Source organism: Rhea pennata, chromosome 12, assembly GCF_028389875.1.
Source record: "Rhea pennata isolate bPtePen1 chromosome 12, bPtePen1.pri, whole genome shotgun sequence".
NCBI classification, from domain to species: domain Eukaryota; kingdom Metazoa; phylum Chordata; class Aves; order Rheiformes; family Rheidae; genus Rhea; species Rhea pennata.
In genome coordinates this window covers 21,965,915-21,982,729 of record NC_084674.1, presented here as the reverse complement: position 1 = coordinate 21,982,729, position 16,815 = coordinate 21,965,915, and the positions used below count along the sequence as shown (strand labels likewise).

Here is a 16,815-nt window from a genome sequence, read left to right as displayed (position 1 = left end):
AAAATACCAACACTCAGAAATAGTTGCTGTTTACAGAGCAAAATAACATTGTGTGCAGATTTATGGGCAGAGTAGCCTGACGCTCGCCCAAGGGCTTTTTGTGGCAGAACTGTTAACGTTTATTAGGTTTGTCGCCCTGTTGTCAGATTCGGCGCGTTAGGAGCTAGACTTTAATAGAAATGTAGGCTCAGTTAATGTAGCTGAGTGTGTAAGCAAGATTTTAAAAAGAAGCTGTTTTGCACTGAGAAGAATGTTCCCTGGTACCATAAATACAAACCATTCTCCATCCTGTCTATATTAGACCTCTTTAGCTGCTGCAAGTAGGAAACAGGTGTTTAAATCCCCCCCCTTTGTCAAAATGAACTCTCTCGGCAGCTAAACCGCTTAGCGCTCGCTCTCTGCTTGTCCTCGCTTCTCACCTGGGAAGGCTTGGAAATATTCATTATTGAAGTATTTGCACCTCTTTGCGCTAGGTCTCTGTGTGCGCCTTGCAGAGTAACTTATTAATTTACTTACAGCCTCGTAGAGTAGACGTGCACTTACTACAAAACTCTTTTAAGTTACTTTTAAGGGACTCTGTGAGTTGACATTTTTAAAGAAAACTCTTTTAAGTAATTTGCTCAAGAGCTGTCTATAAACACACTTCCACTAGGTTGCTGATAGACTCTATTTAGTATATATTAGTTCCTTCATTGCTCAATGTTTTTAAACACAGTTGTCACCTGTTGATTGCTGATGATTCAAAATTTTCAGTGCTAATGTGCTTTTCTTGCAGCAACAAAATTTCTATGGATTTGCTAGTTTATTCTACATGTGCAAGTTAAAAATGACAGATACAAAATCAGAAATCGGGATAGACTGGCCAACAACCTTCCAAAACAAAGTTAGAGTTTACGACTTCAACATTAGCTTTTAAGTTCCAATTTGAATTTGCATACTGAATCTTTGAATGTACAAATGTCCCAAAAATTCACCTACTGGATATGGTGACGCTATTAACTTGAACTTTTTCCACTTCAGTTGTATAATTCATAAAATAGTAGGAAAAATTAGGTTGGAAAGGATCTCTGGAGGTCACCTAATTTCACCTCCTGCTCAAACAAGGATTAACCTCAGCTAGATGAGGTTGCTCAGGGCCTAGTCCATTCCATGTTTGAATTTATCCATGGATGGAGACTTAACACTCCACTCATTATGAAAACCTTTCTTCTTTGTCAGGCAGAATTTTTTGTGCTGTAACTTGTGGCCATCACTTCTTGTCCTTGCGCTGTGTAGCTTTAAGAAGTGGGGCTCACATTTTCTCTATAGCCCACCCTTTTTATGGCACAAGACTACAATTACGTTCTCCCTTCTTCATTAGTCTTCTCCAGGCGGAGCTAGATTTCTTTCTCCATATTTTCTTCTTAATGAAAAAACAGAGAATGCCAGTAAAATTGTGGAGTATAAGAACTCATTGTTAAAATTTCATTCTCAAATATAATTCAGTATTTGTATCCCCAAAGGAATCGCAATTGCTTAAGTTCAAGTCACTGACTCTCAAATTTCTTCTTTTTCTTTTTCTTTTTTTTTTTAAAAAAGGCAACTTAAACCTTGAACTGCAGTAAACAATGAAGAAGTTGAGCATTTTAACCATTTTATTTTTGGACTATTTAGTGTTAATTTTGAGCCTGTAAAAATTATGTAGGAATTTTCATTTGATTTGGGCTCCAGTCTGATTTATCAGTTTCTCTTTGCTGTAGCATTTCAGCAGCAGGCAATAAGTCTCAAGATTATTATTAAGCATTAATACTGAAAGCCTTTCAAAAGTGTTCCAGAAAAGGAAGTGGCCATTATGCATTACAAATATACAAAGGCATCTGATTTTTCCCTTGCACATTACTCTTCCCCAGGCTCAAAATTTTTAAGCCATATTTGAAGATGTTGCAGGAGGCTTTGGGGAAATCTAAAGAAAAAAAAAAAGCAGCCCTTCAAAGCTTTCTCTGTTTCCAATGAAGTTCTACCAGTGTATGTGACTGTGAAATCTTGATGATACAATGCACTGTCTCTTTTTTCTTTTTTTCTTCCTTCCTTTATATAGTGTCTCAGAGTCTACATAGTTTTCCTGATCAAATATATATGCCAGATGGTCTTTATTCTGCACTGGCAGATAACTTCATTCATTTTTTCCCTGGGCCACATCCTAATAAGATTCAGCACAATATCAAATACTTTCAGACTGAAATTAAAATCTGATCTTAATTTTTTTCTTCAGTTAAATTTCTCTTTTGGCAACTGACTTTTTTATATCAACTCTTGCACCACCTGTTGCCACAATTGCAATTGTTACTGTTACTAGCTTTGTATAGGGAAATAATTTGTTTAAGGTAGCCTAGCAAGAATGGCAGAAAAATTACGCTTCTGTTAAAAATTACATAGAAGAGAAAAATATTTTTCTTTGGTCATGTTTGCCTTAAAATTTCTCACTTAGGAAATATAATGCTTTAGGATAGAGGGAGAAAATTAGAATTTTGTGAGAAATTTGATGCAACTATATCTTTGTTGCTTTCATCTGATTATGTAGAAGAGTGACCATATAACCAGCGACTGCAGAGTCAGATAAAGTCCTATTTCATGCAGTTTCTACCTGCTATTTTTAAAGTTGGAGGGGTGGAGCGACGATATTAAGGAGGTTGAGGAAGGTACTTTAAAAGGATAAATTTGCCCTGTCTCTTCTAATCTTGCTTCTCTGAAATATTTATTGTGAGGTAAAATCAATGCTATATGTATATTGAACCTTTTCTCTTTTGCAGGTGACCAACGGCAGTGCAGAGCTTGGGTGGGCCAGTGTGCTCTGTACATAATGATCATGACCTTTGAGAAAACTGTCATCGTGATAGTGCTTTTGATACCTCAGTGGAAGGAGGTTTGTATTCTCGCAGCATTTTGCAGACAGATGATTTTCTGGTGGAAGAAGCCATAAAGCAATAAATTCCTAATACCACTTTTTGGCTTGGCTTATCTCCAAGTGTCATGATTTCCTCTAGTAAATGCCGTTTAACTCTCTCATAGTGGTATGTTCTTGTACCTTGATTAGAATACAGGTAACTAGGCCTTTTGGCATCCATTGCTGGCCATATCTTACTACATTTTGGTTTCACTGTACATAGCAGTGTGTAAAATTACACTGTATCTACTTGTCTGAACCCTCTAGAAAGTAGGTTCCTCCTTTTCTTAGTTCTTTAACCCAAATTTAAACCTTTTTTATTTTGTTTTCTTTAGTATTTTGAAGATTCATTTTTATGTGACCTTGTTGATGCATTTAAACTATAGAATTTCAGTAATTCACAAAGGATTAGTGAAACCATTGCTAATGGCTAGAAACAGGTTTATTTTGATAGAATATATGCAATTTAATATTCAAAGTGATGGTGCTTGTTGCTATAGCAAATTAAAGCCTGTTAATCACTCGTACATGTTCTGGACTAATCTGGCAACTAGGAGTCTTCTCTTACTGTATATTTTGTGAAGTTTTAATTGAACTTTTGTGAAATCCAAAATTTCCTAAACATGCAAACATTCTCCTTGGGAGCATACAGCTCTAAAACATTCGAGATGGCTCTTTTACAGCTCTTCAAACTTTTGTAAACAAAAATGACTAAGATAACTGCTGGTTTCTTGCCAGCCCCGCTCTATTTATCTGCTGCAACTTACAAGCTGCCCTAAATACTTTCCTTTTCTATGAAGCTGTCCTTTTTGGTTCATAAACGCTATTGCTGTCGTATTAGCTAGTACATGAACAACTGCACTAACTAACCCATTTGTGCCGCACATGCTGCTGTGATCTGAATTTGATCCTTTTCTTTTCACAGGTAGCTTTATTGAATCCTATAGAGAATCCCCAGCTGGAGCTGGCTATCGTCATGCTGATAGTTCCCTTCTTTGTTAATGTTAGTACAACTGCATGCTTCTCTAAGATAATTACGTGTATTTCATTCTCCCATCTATTAAGTAATGAACATTAATCCTTAAAGCACAATGTACCTTGGTGTTTAAGTTACCTTAATTTTAAAAAGGAAAGGTATTAAACAATGGATAAAATGTGCAGGTATATAGATTTTGAAATAGCTGAAATCCATATTGAGCTAAGTAACTGGGCTCAGGAGCAGTGCAGCAATGCCTCATAGACCTCCTTGATCTTATGACTTCAGTATATTGAATAGAATATTACAATATTGTCATAGAGATTATAAAATTAGAGTGAAATTTGCTTTAGGAAATAGTAGATCTGACAATAGTCGTACAGATAAGTATCCTGTGTCTGACCATAGCTAATAATGGTTGGCATAGAAAGAAGCAGAATAAAAGGGCAAGCGTACATTCATACTTCCCTAAGTACACCCTTCCAGTTATCTGGGCTTTAGAGACTAAGCCAGAGATGCTGTCTTTGCAGTTAATAACATTTCTTTCATTAATTTCTTCAACTGTGGATTTTTATCCTTTGAGAAGGAAAACTTCATTGCATAAGATGTCTACCTGAGACCATTCACATTTCTATATCAAGAGTTAATATGTGATTGTTCTGAATAGTAGCTATTTTTCATTTTCCTTTTCTACCGAGGAATGAATTATTTACATTCATAGCTATACATTCATGCAATATGTAATAAAACCACGTGACTGTATCCTTGTACAGGATTTTTTTCAGTTTGACGAATTCATTTTTATTGTTTCGCGTCCCTAATTCTATCCAAATGTTGACCTAATGGACATATACTAACCTGAAGAACTTCCCCCCTTCTCTTTGACAGGCATTAATGTTCTGGGTAGTAGATAATTTTCTTATGAAGAAAGGGAAGACAAAAGCTAAACTTGAAGAAAAGGAAGCAGGACAAGATACAAGAAATGGAAGTAAAGTCCGATACAGAAGAGCAGCGTCACATGAGGAATCGGAGTCAGAAGTATGTAGTTACTGCAGTTAATCTATAGTCCAGTTTTTCTCTCGTGTTACTGATTTCATTGTAATACTGTCAATTTAGTTTGATTTTTCTTTGTATCTATGCCTGGCCATGGCTCCTAGTGTTTGCAGTTGAATGCCAGTTAAGGAAAAGGCTGTGTCCCAGTACTCGCTGGTTGTTGTTTTCCTTCCAGACAGGTAGGAGAACATATCACAGATGAATTGCTACAAATGCTTCTAAAAAACCCCACGTAGAATACAAAATTAATCGGACCAATCTAATTAAGCTATTAGCCTGCTTTTGAAAGTGAGAGCAAGAGGGACGGAACAACTGGCTAGATTTTTTTAGAGGAGCATTTGTTAAGGGCTAGTGTGGTATCAAGGATGAAAATGCCCTAGTGGCGCAGTCGTTGGGGACAGGTTGGAGGAAGGTGAACAGACTAGCTCTTCGTTTCTTTCCTTGTCTTCGTGGATTTGTTAGCCCTCAAGACAGCAGCGCTTTCGGATAGAGACAAATTAAAATTTTAATATAGTTAGGGGGCTAGGATATGCATGATCAAATATGCAGCTTGGTAAAAAATGTCTCGTTTTATTACAGAATAAATTAACCTTTTAAGCATCTGATCATCATGTAGATCTTGAAGGATTCTAAGGGTATTATAGTAATCTTCAAATCTGCTCAACCAATTAGTTTTCAGCATTATACAAATAAACATTCAGATTACTTTTTAAGCATTGCACATAATCTTGTATTTGAATTTGAGATGACTTAATTAGAGTAAGAGTATCTGTTCTTTCACTTCATTTTCAAAATGTCACAAATGGAACAGTGAAGAACAAAATTTGAATGGGTCAGAAATGCTTGTGTGGGGTGGCACTATTTAAACAACTAAATATTTTCTCTACCTGTCAGAAAAACAAAGATGTAAGAGCCTCTGCTGTAGGTGTAGTTAATCGCTATATAGTTCCATTTTTTTTTTAGTGGTATACTTTCAGAGTATTACAATGTGATTTTCAGAAATTAGTCAGCTGTGTCCTGAAGTAAAAGATCCAGAAATGGAGGAGGAAAATTTCTTACGTCCTTGCATTCGAGTATAACTTTATTCTAAATTATATTAAGTGGGCAGTTTTCAGTTTGCCTGAAGGATGAGCAGAATCCTTGAAAATAAGTTTTTAGTTGTAGTTGGTTAGTGTATGTTTTCCATCTATGTTTTTGTTCATAAAATAACTGCCATATTGCAAATGTGGGTAGGGAGGCAATATGTTCTCTCACTTACTTTCACAGCAAGCCACCCTTACTGCCCCGGGGGTGCAGGCACTGCTTCCTTATGTTTAGAGTCTGCGATTCTAGTGGAGATTAATACACGTGTGTCCTTTTTCATTTGAAATTTACTTGAGATTCCGAAAGGAATCATAACGTTTGATAGTACTGGCAGCAAATCCAAATGAGGTTCAGTAGTCTTAGTCAAATAATAAGGTGTTTTGCAAGCATAAAAAAAAGTAAGAGGTTAAAAGTAGAATGACGGAAGAATGTAACTTTAACTCGTGTTACTCAGAAGCTATAATTTGCTTTTTAGATCCTCATTTCGGCAGACGATGAGATGGAGGAATCGGACGCTGAAGAGGACCTACGCAGATTGACCAACTTAAAGCCCATTAAGAAAAAGAAACATCGTTTTGGTCTGCCTGTATGACACATTCCCTGACCTGTGTGTTTGCAGGTATCATGGCAAAAACTTCTCAGTCAGTGGGTCTTAATGTTGCAATTGCATCTCCCTTTTCATACAGACTGACTCAAAAACAACGTCTACCAACAGAATGCAACAGTTGGAAGACTTTCAGTTCAGTTGCACTACAGACACACTGACCAGTTATGCAAGAATGTCTTTTCATCATGTGTGAAAACACAGTGTTGTTAAGGACTAGTTACTGAAGTGATTTGTTTCTGACATTTCGGAGAAGATTACAGAAAACAGATGCAGGAATCTGTCATTTATGGTTTCTGAATGATGCAGTTTAAGATGTTCTCAAAAAGACATCAGAATCAACTAAGTTAAAGGAGTATGTTTTGCTACTAAAACTGGCTTTTGCAGCATAATTCCTAGAGCAGAATAGTTTATGGTTACAAGCTGTAACTTAATGTTATTTTTTTAAGTACAAAATGTTTACTTGCTACAAGGTACCTATGGAACTAATAGGTAAAACAAAGATTTTTTTTTTTTTTCCCAGGTCTCCTCAAATCTATTTGACTATTTTATATTTAAGTTATATTTTCATACAGTTATATTTAAATATTCTCTTTGTCAGAGAAAAGGATGCAGTTCCCTTTTTTGTGCAGAAAAGGTCAAAAGATTGGTCATGAGAATCTTATTTATCCTTGTCTCCTGGTTTAAGACAAAGGGATTGCAAAGGGAAAAGCTCTCTGTCACTGCTAAAGTCACCAAATATCACTAAAAATGCAGTACTACGTGTGCTTTTGAACACACAATTTAAAAATACATTTTAATAGGAGGTGTTACTTGCATATTTGACAAACGTGCACTTTAGCATATAACAAAGCATCTGTTGTGATAGGTTGCTTATGTGTGAAACTGATATCTAAGGATGACTTCAGTTATTTATGTTTCTTAAGAACCTGCAAGTCTCTCGTGCATACCTCTCAAGTAATCCAAAAGAGATGAAACAGTTCTCCTTATATAGGGCCTGCCGTACAGGACTTTCATCTGATTGGAGTTGTTGGGCTACAATATTGCAAATAGCTTTGTTCCTGCTTGTTCTTTGTTGAAACAGCAATCTTCTATTTAATGTGGTTTCTATCTTTTTTCCCCTAAAAGATAGTATTTCTCCTGTTTAGTTTCCTTAAAGTCTGATTATCCTTTAGTATTAAAAAAGAGGGGTATAATATAGTTGTTACTGCATCTGCTGCAGAATTTCTGCAGCTTTCAGTGTCTGTCTTCGATAGCTGAAAACATGCTGATCTTAAACCTTGCAGACATGTTTTCAGTGGCATCCTTTGACCTTCCGTATTTTCTAAACGGTGGTTACTCTTTCTGACAGCTTTCCTTGCTTAGTTAAACCTTCTGTAGGACAAGGCAACATGTCAAAGAGGTGACAACAGAAAGTAATTGCAACTCTGTTGTAGTATCTGGACATCAGAAATGTTCCAAGCCTTAAACCAAACAGTTTCATGAGAAAACTGCTCAGAACTTTTTAAGATTTTTTACATTTTTTATAGATTTACTAGGTCTTAATGTGGTATAGTATCCAGACCACTTAAATGGGGTTCTTGGGCCTTAGTAAATATTGAACTGTGCGCTCCCTTACTTATTTTCACTTTTCCAGCATTCCTTTTCACTGCGTGGCCACTGAGGTGAACAAAATGCTCTGAGACTTCAGGTACGCCTCAGCGTGTCCAGCTGGCTAAAAGGGACATTTTACCAAACCTGACGTTTGAGGGTTTAGTTGAGCCACTGACCTCTGTTACTGTGCACTGAAACGTAATAACTGCAATAAGCTTAAATACTAGTGTTTCTTTTAGACTAAATCTAGAAACTAATGACTGGATGCTTAATTGAGTTACTCTGAAATGGGAGGGATGGGGAAATGTCCCTAATCAGTGTTGCCTCTATTTTAGGCATTTAGGGGGGTTTTCATCAATTGTGACTTGTGTCCACTCTCAAGTATTTACCGTCGAGCAGGCTCATATCGCCAAAAGCACAGTACTTCAAGGAACTCATTTTCATTAACAGAATACAGCTCACCAGTCCAAAGGGGTTTAAGAGCTGAGACTTGCTCTTGTCACAAATGGCAGCATTTTTTTTATTTTATTTATTTATTTTTTTTGGCATAGGATTTGTTCCATTTCAGGTAGTGAAATCAAACTAATGCGTGCTGCATGCTGCTGCACAGCCATTACTACCCATGTCTGCCGCCAGAGGTAATTGAGCAGCGCACACAAATTTAACTGCACAAGCTTTCGTTTATCTTCCTTTCTCCCTCGTCTTCTCCGGTTACTTAGATTATGAAAATGATTTCTATTTCTAGCCTCATGTTTAGTCTGTGAAATGTCAGTGTAAAATTATGGCCTTAATCATGTGAAATATTTGTTTTGAGCAGACCTCAAACTTACTGACCAAGTACAAAACAGTATAAAGCACTATGGAGCAGTTTCTTGAAGATGGTTGTAGCAAAGTTATAAGAATGCCTAATTTTTCTTGTCTTAAGTGCTTAAATATCACTTGATCTGAGATTTTAATATGCCTAGCAAAATGACGTAGTAAAAGCACTATGAGCCAAAAAGACAGACGTATTCTGAATACCACAGTAATAACAGGAGGAGCATATCTCCACAGGGGAAAGAACAACTCTTCTAGGATAAAAATTTCATTTTCAGCTTTACCAAATAACAAAAACTGTTGTTTTTTCTCGTCAGGTTTTGTTCTTATGTGAAAAAGACGTGGAAAAGGAAAAATTGGCAGGTTGCCTCTTTTTAAGATAGAAATCAGATATGGGATGAATACCAGAACTCTTGCAGTAGGTACAGGATTACGTGCTTTTGTCTGAAGAGCTTGTATGTCAGAAGAGGAAACATATGCCTAGTGCTTTACTATGTCTTGCTGCTCAATGACGAGTATCGGCAGTGCAGTCTGAAATACTTCTTTTTGTAAAGAATTGATTTGGTAATCAAATTACAATACGGTGGCCTTTGTGTTATCCTCGCATTGGCACTCTAAGACAACTTGTTGCAAAGGTTTAATTCAGGCTGTTCTTTAAAAAGAAAAAAGTAATCCTATTTAATTAATGCAAATAAGCTACGTAGTGTGCCTCAAAGTAAGAGAAAGGGATTGCAACGTACTGAAGAGATACAGAAATATTAGTAGAGATCAAGTTTACCCTGAATGGTCAACCTATGTGTTTTAACTGGTTCTAGTATCTGGCCTGTGACACATCTGCATAAATTTAAAAACACCGATGTTGTCTAATATGTGGTTTTCAAGTTCCAGCTTTAGTTCATTCAGGTCCCCCTTGTCTTACTTTAAGTAGGTAAAATGCTGTATATTAACGTTGCTGGCTAAAATGTACGAAGCTTTTCTTCAGGGAAAACTCAAACTGAGTTGCAAATTAGAGCAATGCAAAGTGTACGCGATACCCTGCGGCAGGTGTCTGCGCGATTCCGGCGGTGCCTGGCGAGGGAGGAGCGGTCCTCGCTGGCACCCGCTCTGCTGAGAGCTGAGTGTGGCAAGGAATTCCTGCCGCTGTGCTCCACTAACCCATGTGTGCAACCTTGCTGGGGTTTTTTTTTGTTTGTTTTTTCTTTCCTTCCCCTCTCTCCCAGGAGAAAACAGTAATGAAAGTGGACAAATCCAGCGACATCAGGTCGGTCAGACCTACAGCATAGGTGTGCAAACTTTTTTTTTTTAAAAAAAAAAAAGGTATTTCAAGTTTCCAGTTCAATTACTGAAAATGGTTACTATGGTTTTACAAAGTAAAACTGCAGTATGTTTAGAAAGGGACTCTCTTTGTAGGTGTGTTTGTCTTGCGTGGGTATCCGTCTCAAATTGAATGTTGGGTTTGTTTGTAAGTAAATTCAGAGTAGAGCCTGTGTGAGCAAAACCAACAGCTACGTTCTGCTGCCCTCTGTTTGGACCATACTGTTTAATCAGTGCTGTTACCTTAAACTTCTAAGGGTATCTGATGTAACTACGTTGTATAATGGTTTACAATAAAGTTTGACTTATTACAGATCTGTACGCCTGTTTTATGCTCGTTCTGTTTGAAAGCGTGCCTCAGCGTTCACCCTGTGCTGTTGGACGGAGCAGCTTTGGCTACTGGAGTTTTAGTATGAGACCTGCAGATTTAATCCGTTCCTCTCCCGTGTGGTGTTCGTTTCGATACGTCCGCGTCCTTTAACAGCAAGCCCCCTTTCAGGAGGAGGCGCCGCTATTGCTGGGTAGCAGATTTTCTTTACGGCTGAAGAATCCTTCAAAGCTTCTCTCGGATTTGTGCTCTGTTCCCTGAGGCTGGTTCGAGCGCTCAGGGCACTCCATGGAGAGTAACCACCTGTGTTTCCGCAGTGGACGTAAATCCTTAGATGTGCAGCCTGAGGCTGTAGAGTGTGGCCTGAAGCCGTCTGGTGGTTGGAATTTGCTGTAGTGCTTTAGTACACATCAGATCGCTTGAGAAGCGGGAAGCAGGCTCAAAGCCAGGCCTTTTGTTCATTGCCAACAAGAATGTGTAAACGTAGAAATTTCTGATTTTTACCTCCAATGTCCTTCCTCTTGCCAGAGGTGTAGTTTAATTGAATAACTTGTTCATTTGTATTGTCTTCTGTTCTCTTGACTTGTTTGCAACAGGTAATAGAAATGCCAGCTGAGGGAAGGTGTTTTCCTGCTCGTCGCTCGTGAGGGTCCTGTCGAGAGGCTTGCCTGTGACGTGCCTTGTATCACAAGACTCGCAGAGTCCGCCCTTGAGAGCTGGGAGAGGGCCACGTAGGGAAGCCTGGTTCTGAGACCAAGTAGCCTCTCTGCCCCCGTCTCTGGAGGGCAGCAGGCTGGAGGTGAGCGATGTCATCCGTGCTTTGCTTCCAGTTCCAGTGCTTCCCGAGGCCGTGCAAAAGGAAGGGGAGAGCAGTACTGGTCCTTTCCTGTCTGAAGGAGAGACGTCACTTCTGGATGCTATTTATGCAGTGCAGACTTGTGTCTTCCCCTTCATGGAAGACAATTTTTCTTCGGTTGCCAAATGTTCTGCAGCTGGCGCTTTAGAAGATATTCCCTGACCATCCCCAACAAAATCAGTGTAACTAAGTTTGCTTTTTTCCGTTCCTTGGGCAGAAAGATGCCATCTAATTCTCCAGGTGTGGTGTTCTGCTAGTGCATGTGGTGTGGTGAGTGTCCCCCAGAATGCAGGAGGAATGAGGAAGGCTGTCCAGGAGAGAGAAGACCGGCTCACTGTGAAGCTGTATCATAAACCATATATAGGTGATTTATTTTTGTGAGAGTGGAAACTTGATACCTTTATGCCCACACAGGGCAGAAGTCCTGTTCTTGGCAAGCTTCTGCTGCTCTCACTGCTTCCTTCAAAGAATAATCTTCTGCCTTGCAGGCCTGTAGGTCCACTAAGAGATGTTGCGCTTTCTCGGAGAGGACGTTTCTCCTGTAAGAAGCTCTGTTTGGAGATCTCGGCAGCCAGCTCTGTGTAAAGTCACTAAATTGTCTGCGTTTGTCACCGCATTTCAGTTGCAGCCGTTTCTCAGCAAAGGGGCTTCTGTGCCGCGTGTGCCGGGGGAAGGTGGAAGAGGGCTAACTTGCATTAGTGTTAGTCACTGTGAAATAAATGAGCCACCTTCCGCCCCGTCGTTCGCGTCCCATTTAACACGTTTCAGGACTGCAGCCAGGTGAACAGGGCTCCTACTCTGAAATGGCAGTAATTCAGGTTTAGATTTGAGGGTTTTTTTTTTGTTTGTGAGGAAAACTTACCCCATGCTCCGTAAGAAGCGATGATTGTGCTTATTCTTCAGCATTTAGGAAGCACACAGCTGAATGAGAGAGAATGGCGTTGTCCGGGCTGTGCAAGATGTCTTGGAGAAGCTTCGGGATAAGCTGCCTGCCTCTGTAGGTGCCTCGTCTCCCGCCTCTGGACGGCATGCAAGTTGAAGGTTGGTTGATACAAGTATGAGGATTTTGTTTGTATAAATCATATCGTGGTGCAAGCATACCTTCTTATTGGGTTTGAGATGAGAAAAGTGCAGCAGCAGTGGAATGAAGTCATTTTAAAAGCTCAAGGGAGAAAAGTGGTTCTGTCTTGAATTCTAACTACTTGCTTTAAACGTGCAGACTGTTTTCTCCCTATTGTAATAGCATCAGAAAGGCAATGCTTATGGGTATGTATAGAAAAAGAGGCATTATTTTGCGTGATGAAAAAAAAAATGTTTTCTCTAAAGCTGATGTTTTTTCCTACTGTTTTGTTAGTCTAATAGTCCTGCTATTCCCCAGAGACTTTTCTTCTTGTTCGCTAAGCCGTGGATTTGAAATAGAAACTCAACATAAAGAACAGCTGCCTAAGTGCATAGCATCCAAACTGCTGCTAAGCCTACAAATAGTACTTCTGAGAGTAATGTAAAAGAAAGCGTGTTCTTAGGCCTGGAGGGAGTTCAGCTGGAAAGCCAGAACGGGCGCTCGGAGGTCTGGCGGACGGTGTGCAGCTCGCGACTCAGTGCCTCGGTCAGGGAGCGCTAATGCTGCACTACTGATGTCATGTTTTTGTAATGAAAAATACCAGTTTAACTTTACCTCCTGTGCTTCTCTCGGTAGATGAAACAAAACACAGGCAGAGCCTGAGAAAAGGCTCGGGGAGGTTTCTAGCACTGCAGCAGTCGGTATTTCTATTAAAAAGTGTCTGGAGGCATGCCAAGTCTGCTTTTCCCATATTAAAAAAATTGATTGGAGCTTTGGTTTATTTTAGGTATTTGTAGTTACAGAAGTTGTTTTTCATTTTTTTTAATGATGTAAAGAAATAACAAGATTTGTGTTTTGTTTTATTTTATTTGCTAAGGGAAACACCACCACCACCAAACTCCCTCTAATCACAATTAGCAATCGTGCTTGGGAGAGTTTCGTTATATAATGAAGAAAATGTATAGGGAAGAGAGATTAAATTTTGAGGAAGGCTTTACTGCTGTCAGCACGTGTGGTGGGGGGCACTGAATTTGTCCAAGGAAGCTGTTCCTACACCTGTGACGGGTGAAATGATTTAAGTTTTCTGATTCTGCTGTAAGTAGAAAGCGATTTTTATCCTCTCTAATGTTTAAGAGCTGACGTCAGAGCAGGTTCTGTAACAGAACTGCAAGGGTGAAACCCTGTGTTTTATTAATGATCCAAAACGCTATTGTATTAAATACCCTGCGCAGAAGAAATTGCGGCGGACGCGGTCCGTGTGATGCATCCAGTGTTTACAGGATGCGTGTGGTGTTGGGCTGGGAAAGAAACGCTCTCCTGTTCCTCCCCTCGGGAGAGCCACGAGTCAGTTCTGTGCCCGTGCCGAAGCTTTGCCTTTTAAAGTTATAAATAGAGCCCCAGTGGGCTCCCCTGGAAGTGGGTTTTACGGCGGAGCGGATCGGGCTTCCAGGCGGTCTCGCTGCCCCAGCTGTCGGCCCGCGTCAGGCCCCAGCCAGCGCCAGGCGCCGTAAACGCGGCGCGCCGCAGTCATCCCCCAGAATAAACCTTGCAGCCGGCGCCAACCTGAATCATCCGGGCTCTGCTTTGGGAAAGTGACCCAGCTCGTGACTTCACGGGAGAGATGCTCTATATAAGCACGGGGAAATAAGAGCCGCGGAGGGCGCAGGCGGGAGCGAGCCGAAGCGGGGGAGCGAGCGCGCGAAGGACTGCCGCCGCGGGAGCGCTGCCGTTATGTCACAGGTACGGGGCGGCCGGGACGCCCGGCAAATCCGAGGCCGCTTTAGGAGCCTTGCGCCGAGCAGCTTATTAGCAAGTTGTTCCCCTTAAGCAGTGAATTCAGCTTTTCTGATCTAGCTGACCTGTTTCATTATGTTGAAGTACTTAAACACTTCATTTACGTGATTTAACAAGTAAATTGTCATGAGGGCTGTTTGATGAAGAAAGCAAGCAACTACCCTCTGTGCAGTTAATTAACCCTGAATAATGTGTTTTACTCTAGGTATTATAGGAAGGGGAGAAAATATTTCTATTGCTGTAGTTTAGGCTATTTCTCTGTAGAAACGATTTGTGCTTTTCCAGCACGCTTTTCTCGGATAACGCTAGAGCAGTAGATGAGGAATGTATGTGAACTGGCAGTAGTTTCAAATGAGGTGGCTCTTCTGAAGTGCACTCTCTCTCTTCTTTTAAAGCTCAATATAATATGCAGGAAGAAACGGGGTATGACTGGAAATCACAGCTCTTAGGACGAAACACTTGAAGCTGAAATTTTGTAGCATACATTTCTGACATTCAGTCTGTAACTAGTAGTTTGGCTTTACCATGCTCCCCAATTTTCAGTGTTTCAAAGTGATCCTAAAATTAGCTCTGGATTTTTGGGTTTTTCGCACGCGCTCCTGTTTTCAGCCCAAGTTGCACGTACCCGACGCCGACCTCTTCGTCGTGAGAGTCCTATGTGGTGGGTGAATTGGAGAGTAAGAGTATGGGAAGAGAAAGCAACCCACCGCCGCCGTGCAGAATGACTCAGTTCTGCTTAGTCCCTTTACTCCGGGTGAGCAGAGCCTGGGAGCGAAGTCACAGCTCTCGTGACCCAGCGCTTTGGCTTGTGACGGGAGGAGATAAAGCGCAGGCCGGGTCGCTGGGCGTGCGGGGAACGGCTTCTGGCAGGCCCTGCTCCCGAACCGGCTCGCGCTGGGCAACCGGGAGCAGTAGCGCGGTTGGCCGTCGCCTCCGAGGCTCCTAACAACCTTCCCTCCGCGGCGTTTTTGCTTCTTAGCTGGGGGCTAACTAGTCCGCTGTAGCCGTCTTGCTGGAAAATCTCCTGTAATCGGAGCGGGGGAGGTTTTACTCTAAAATAGCTGGGTGAATTCACCACTTCTGCTCAGCCTGTCGCTGCCTCCTCTCCCACCCTCCCTCCCAAAGAAGGCTTTTGCCCTAGTCTGGGAAAAAAGCCTTGAAGTTACAGTCTCTTGTCAACAAAAGTTAAAGAAAGGATTTAGCAGGTTCCTTGTTCCTGATAAGGAAGCGAGTTTCTTCCCTGTCCGTGCTGGAAGGGCACGGGTCTGCTCTCGCGCTCTGCGCGCCGCGCGGAGGCACCGGGAACCGGCCCGTCGCGTGCCCTTCCCCACGCGGGTGTGCCAACGCGGCAAGAGACCCTGGGTGAACAAGCTGGCTGACCCGAGATGGTTGGGAATTCAGAAGGGTTTGATATCGGCCCTTTTCCCCTTGCTTTTTTGGCTACTTGTAGGGTGTTTTCCCAAGAGATCTTGCAAATGTTTTGTTTCCCACAGCACATACACGTGGTACTGACAGCAAGCTATTTTTGAGCATGCTTGGGAATTTATAGACAGCGGGAAATAAGCTGAAATCTCTAGTGCTGCCAGCCTTCCTCTGCCAAGCACCGTGCTTGCTTGCTCCCTCTCCGTACACCCTCCCAAACGCATGGTCAAGTCCTTTCTGGAGGCTTGGGAGATGTTTCTGTGACCCCCACAGCTGTTCTCAGCTTTGCAGGCACTGACCTACAAGTGGATAAGTAGGATCCATCGCTGCCAAAATCCAAACGTGGGAAGGCCCGTGTACGTAGCAGTGGACAACAAAGTTTCTTATCAGTGCTTCGGTGCACAAAAATACTAAAATTGGAGCGTTCGGAGGTTTAATTATGTCGTGGTGGGAGCTTGGCAACCCAGCCTTGAAACAGTAAACAGAAGTGGGGATATTAATAGTGCCAACAGCAGCTGACTGATGTGTGTGATTTTGAAATAGTGATTTAAAGGTAGGAGTAGGCTGGTATTTTTTTGAGTGTTATCCTGATTTTTTTTTTGTTGTAGTTCCTGTAGCAAGGAAAACTGTAAACAGGTTTGTACTTGGAAATCCTAGTGCAGCACCTGATGGCACATCCATTTCTATGTTACATTTTCTTCTTCAGGTTCGGTGTTTCAGGTGTGTTCAACACATGCTTGTAGACAACACCTTTTGAGTGCTCAGCTCCCTAAATTTAGAGGCTGAGATCTGTAATAGTCAGTTCCCAAGTGTCCTTTGTGGTTTCTCCAACAAGTTTTTCCTGAGCTGGGTATGATGAATACCTGTGGGTCAAGCTTATCCCAATGAGTAGACACAAGATAATTTAGTAATGAAGATGTAAGAGTGTTTTGTTTGTCTGATGTTCCTGAACATAATACAGATTTTTTTTTTTTTTTTAATTATCAGTCTGTC

At 41.0% G+C, this 16,815-nt stretch overlaps 1 protein-coding gene across 3 annotated transcripts in view; it reads left to right on the top strand.

Moving 5' to 3' along the window:
- The window catches only part of STIMATE (STIM activating enhancer), a 41,483-nt gene extending 30,018 nt beyond the window's left edge, over positions 1-11,465 (top strand). For 2 of the 3 annotated variants that reach the window (XM_062585211.1, XM_062585209.1), the window contains exons 5-8: positions 2,790-2,902; positions 3,849-3,926; positions 4,788-4,937; positions 6,511-10,677. In XM_062585211.1, the coding sequence (XP_062441195.1) occupies positions 2,790-2,902; positions 3,849-3,926; positions 4,788-4,937; positions 6,511-6,627 (458 nt within the window). In that variant the 3' untranslated portion in view covers positions 6,628-10,677. Of the gene's footprint in view, positions 1-2,789; positions 2,903-3,848; positions 3,927-4,787; positions 4,938-6,510; positions 10,678-11,286 lie in introns of those variants that run through there. The other variant, XM_062585210.1, reaches the window with a different exon arrangement.
- Positions 11,466-16,815: the final 5,350 nt, after the last annotated feature.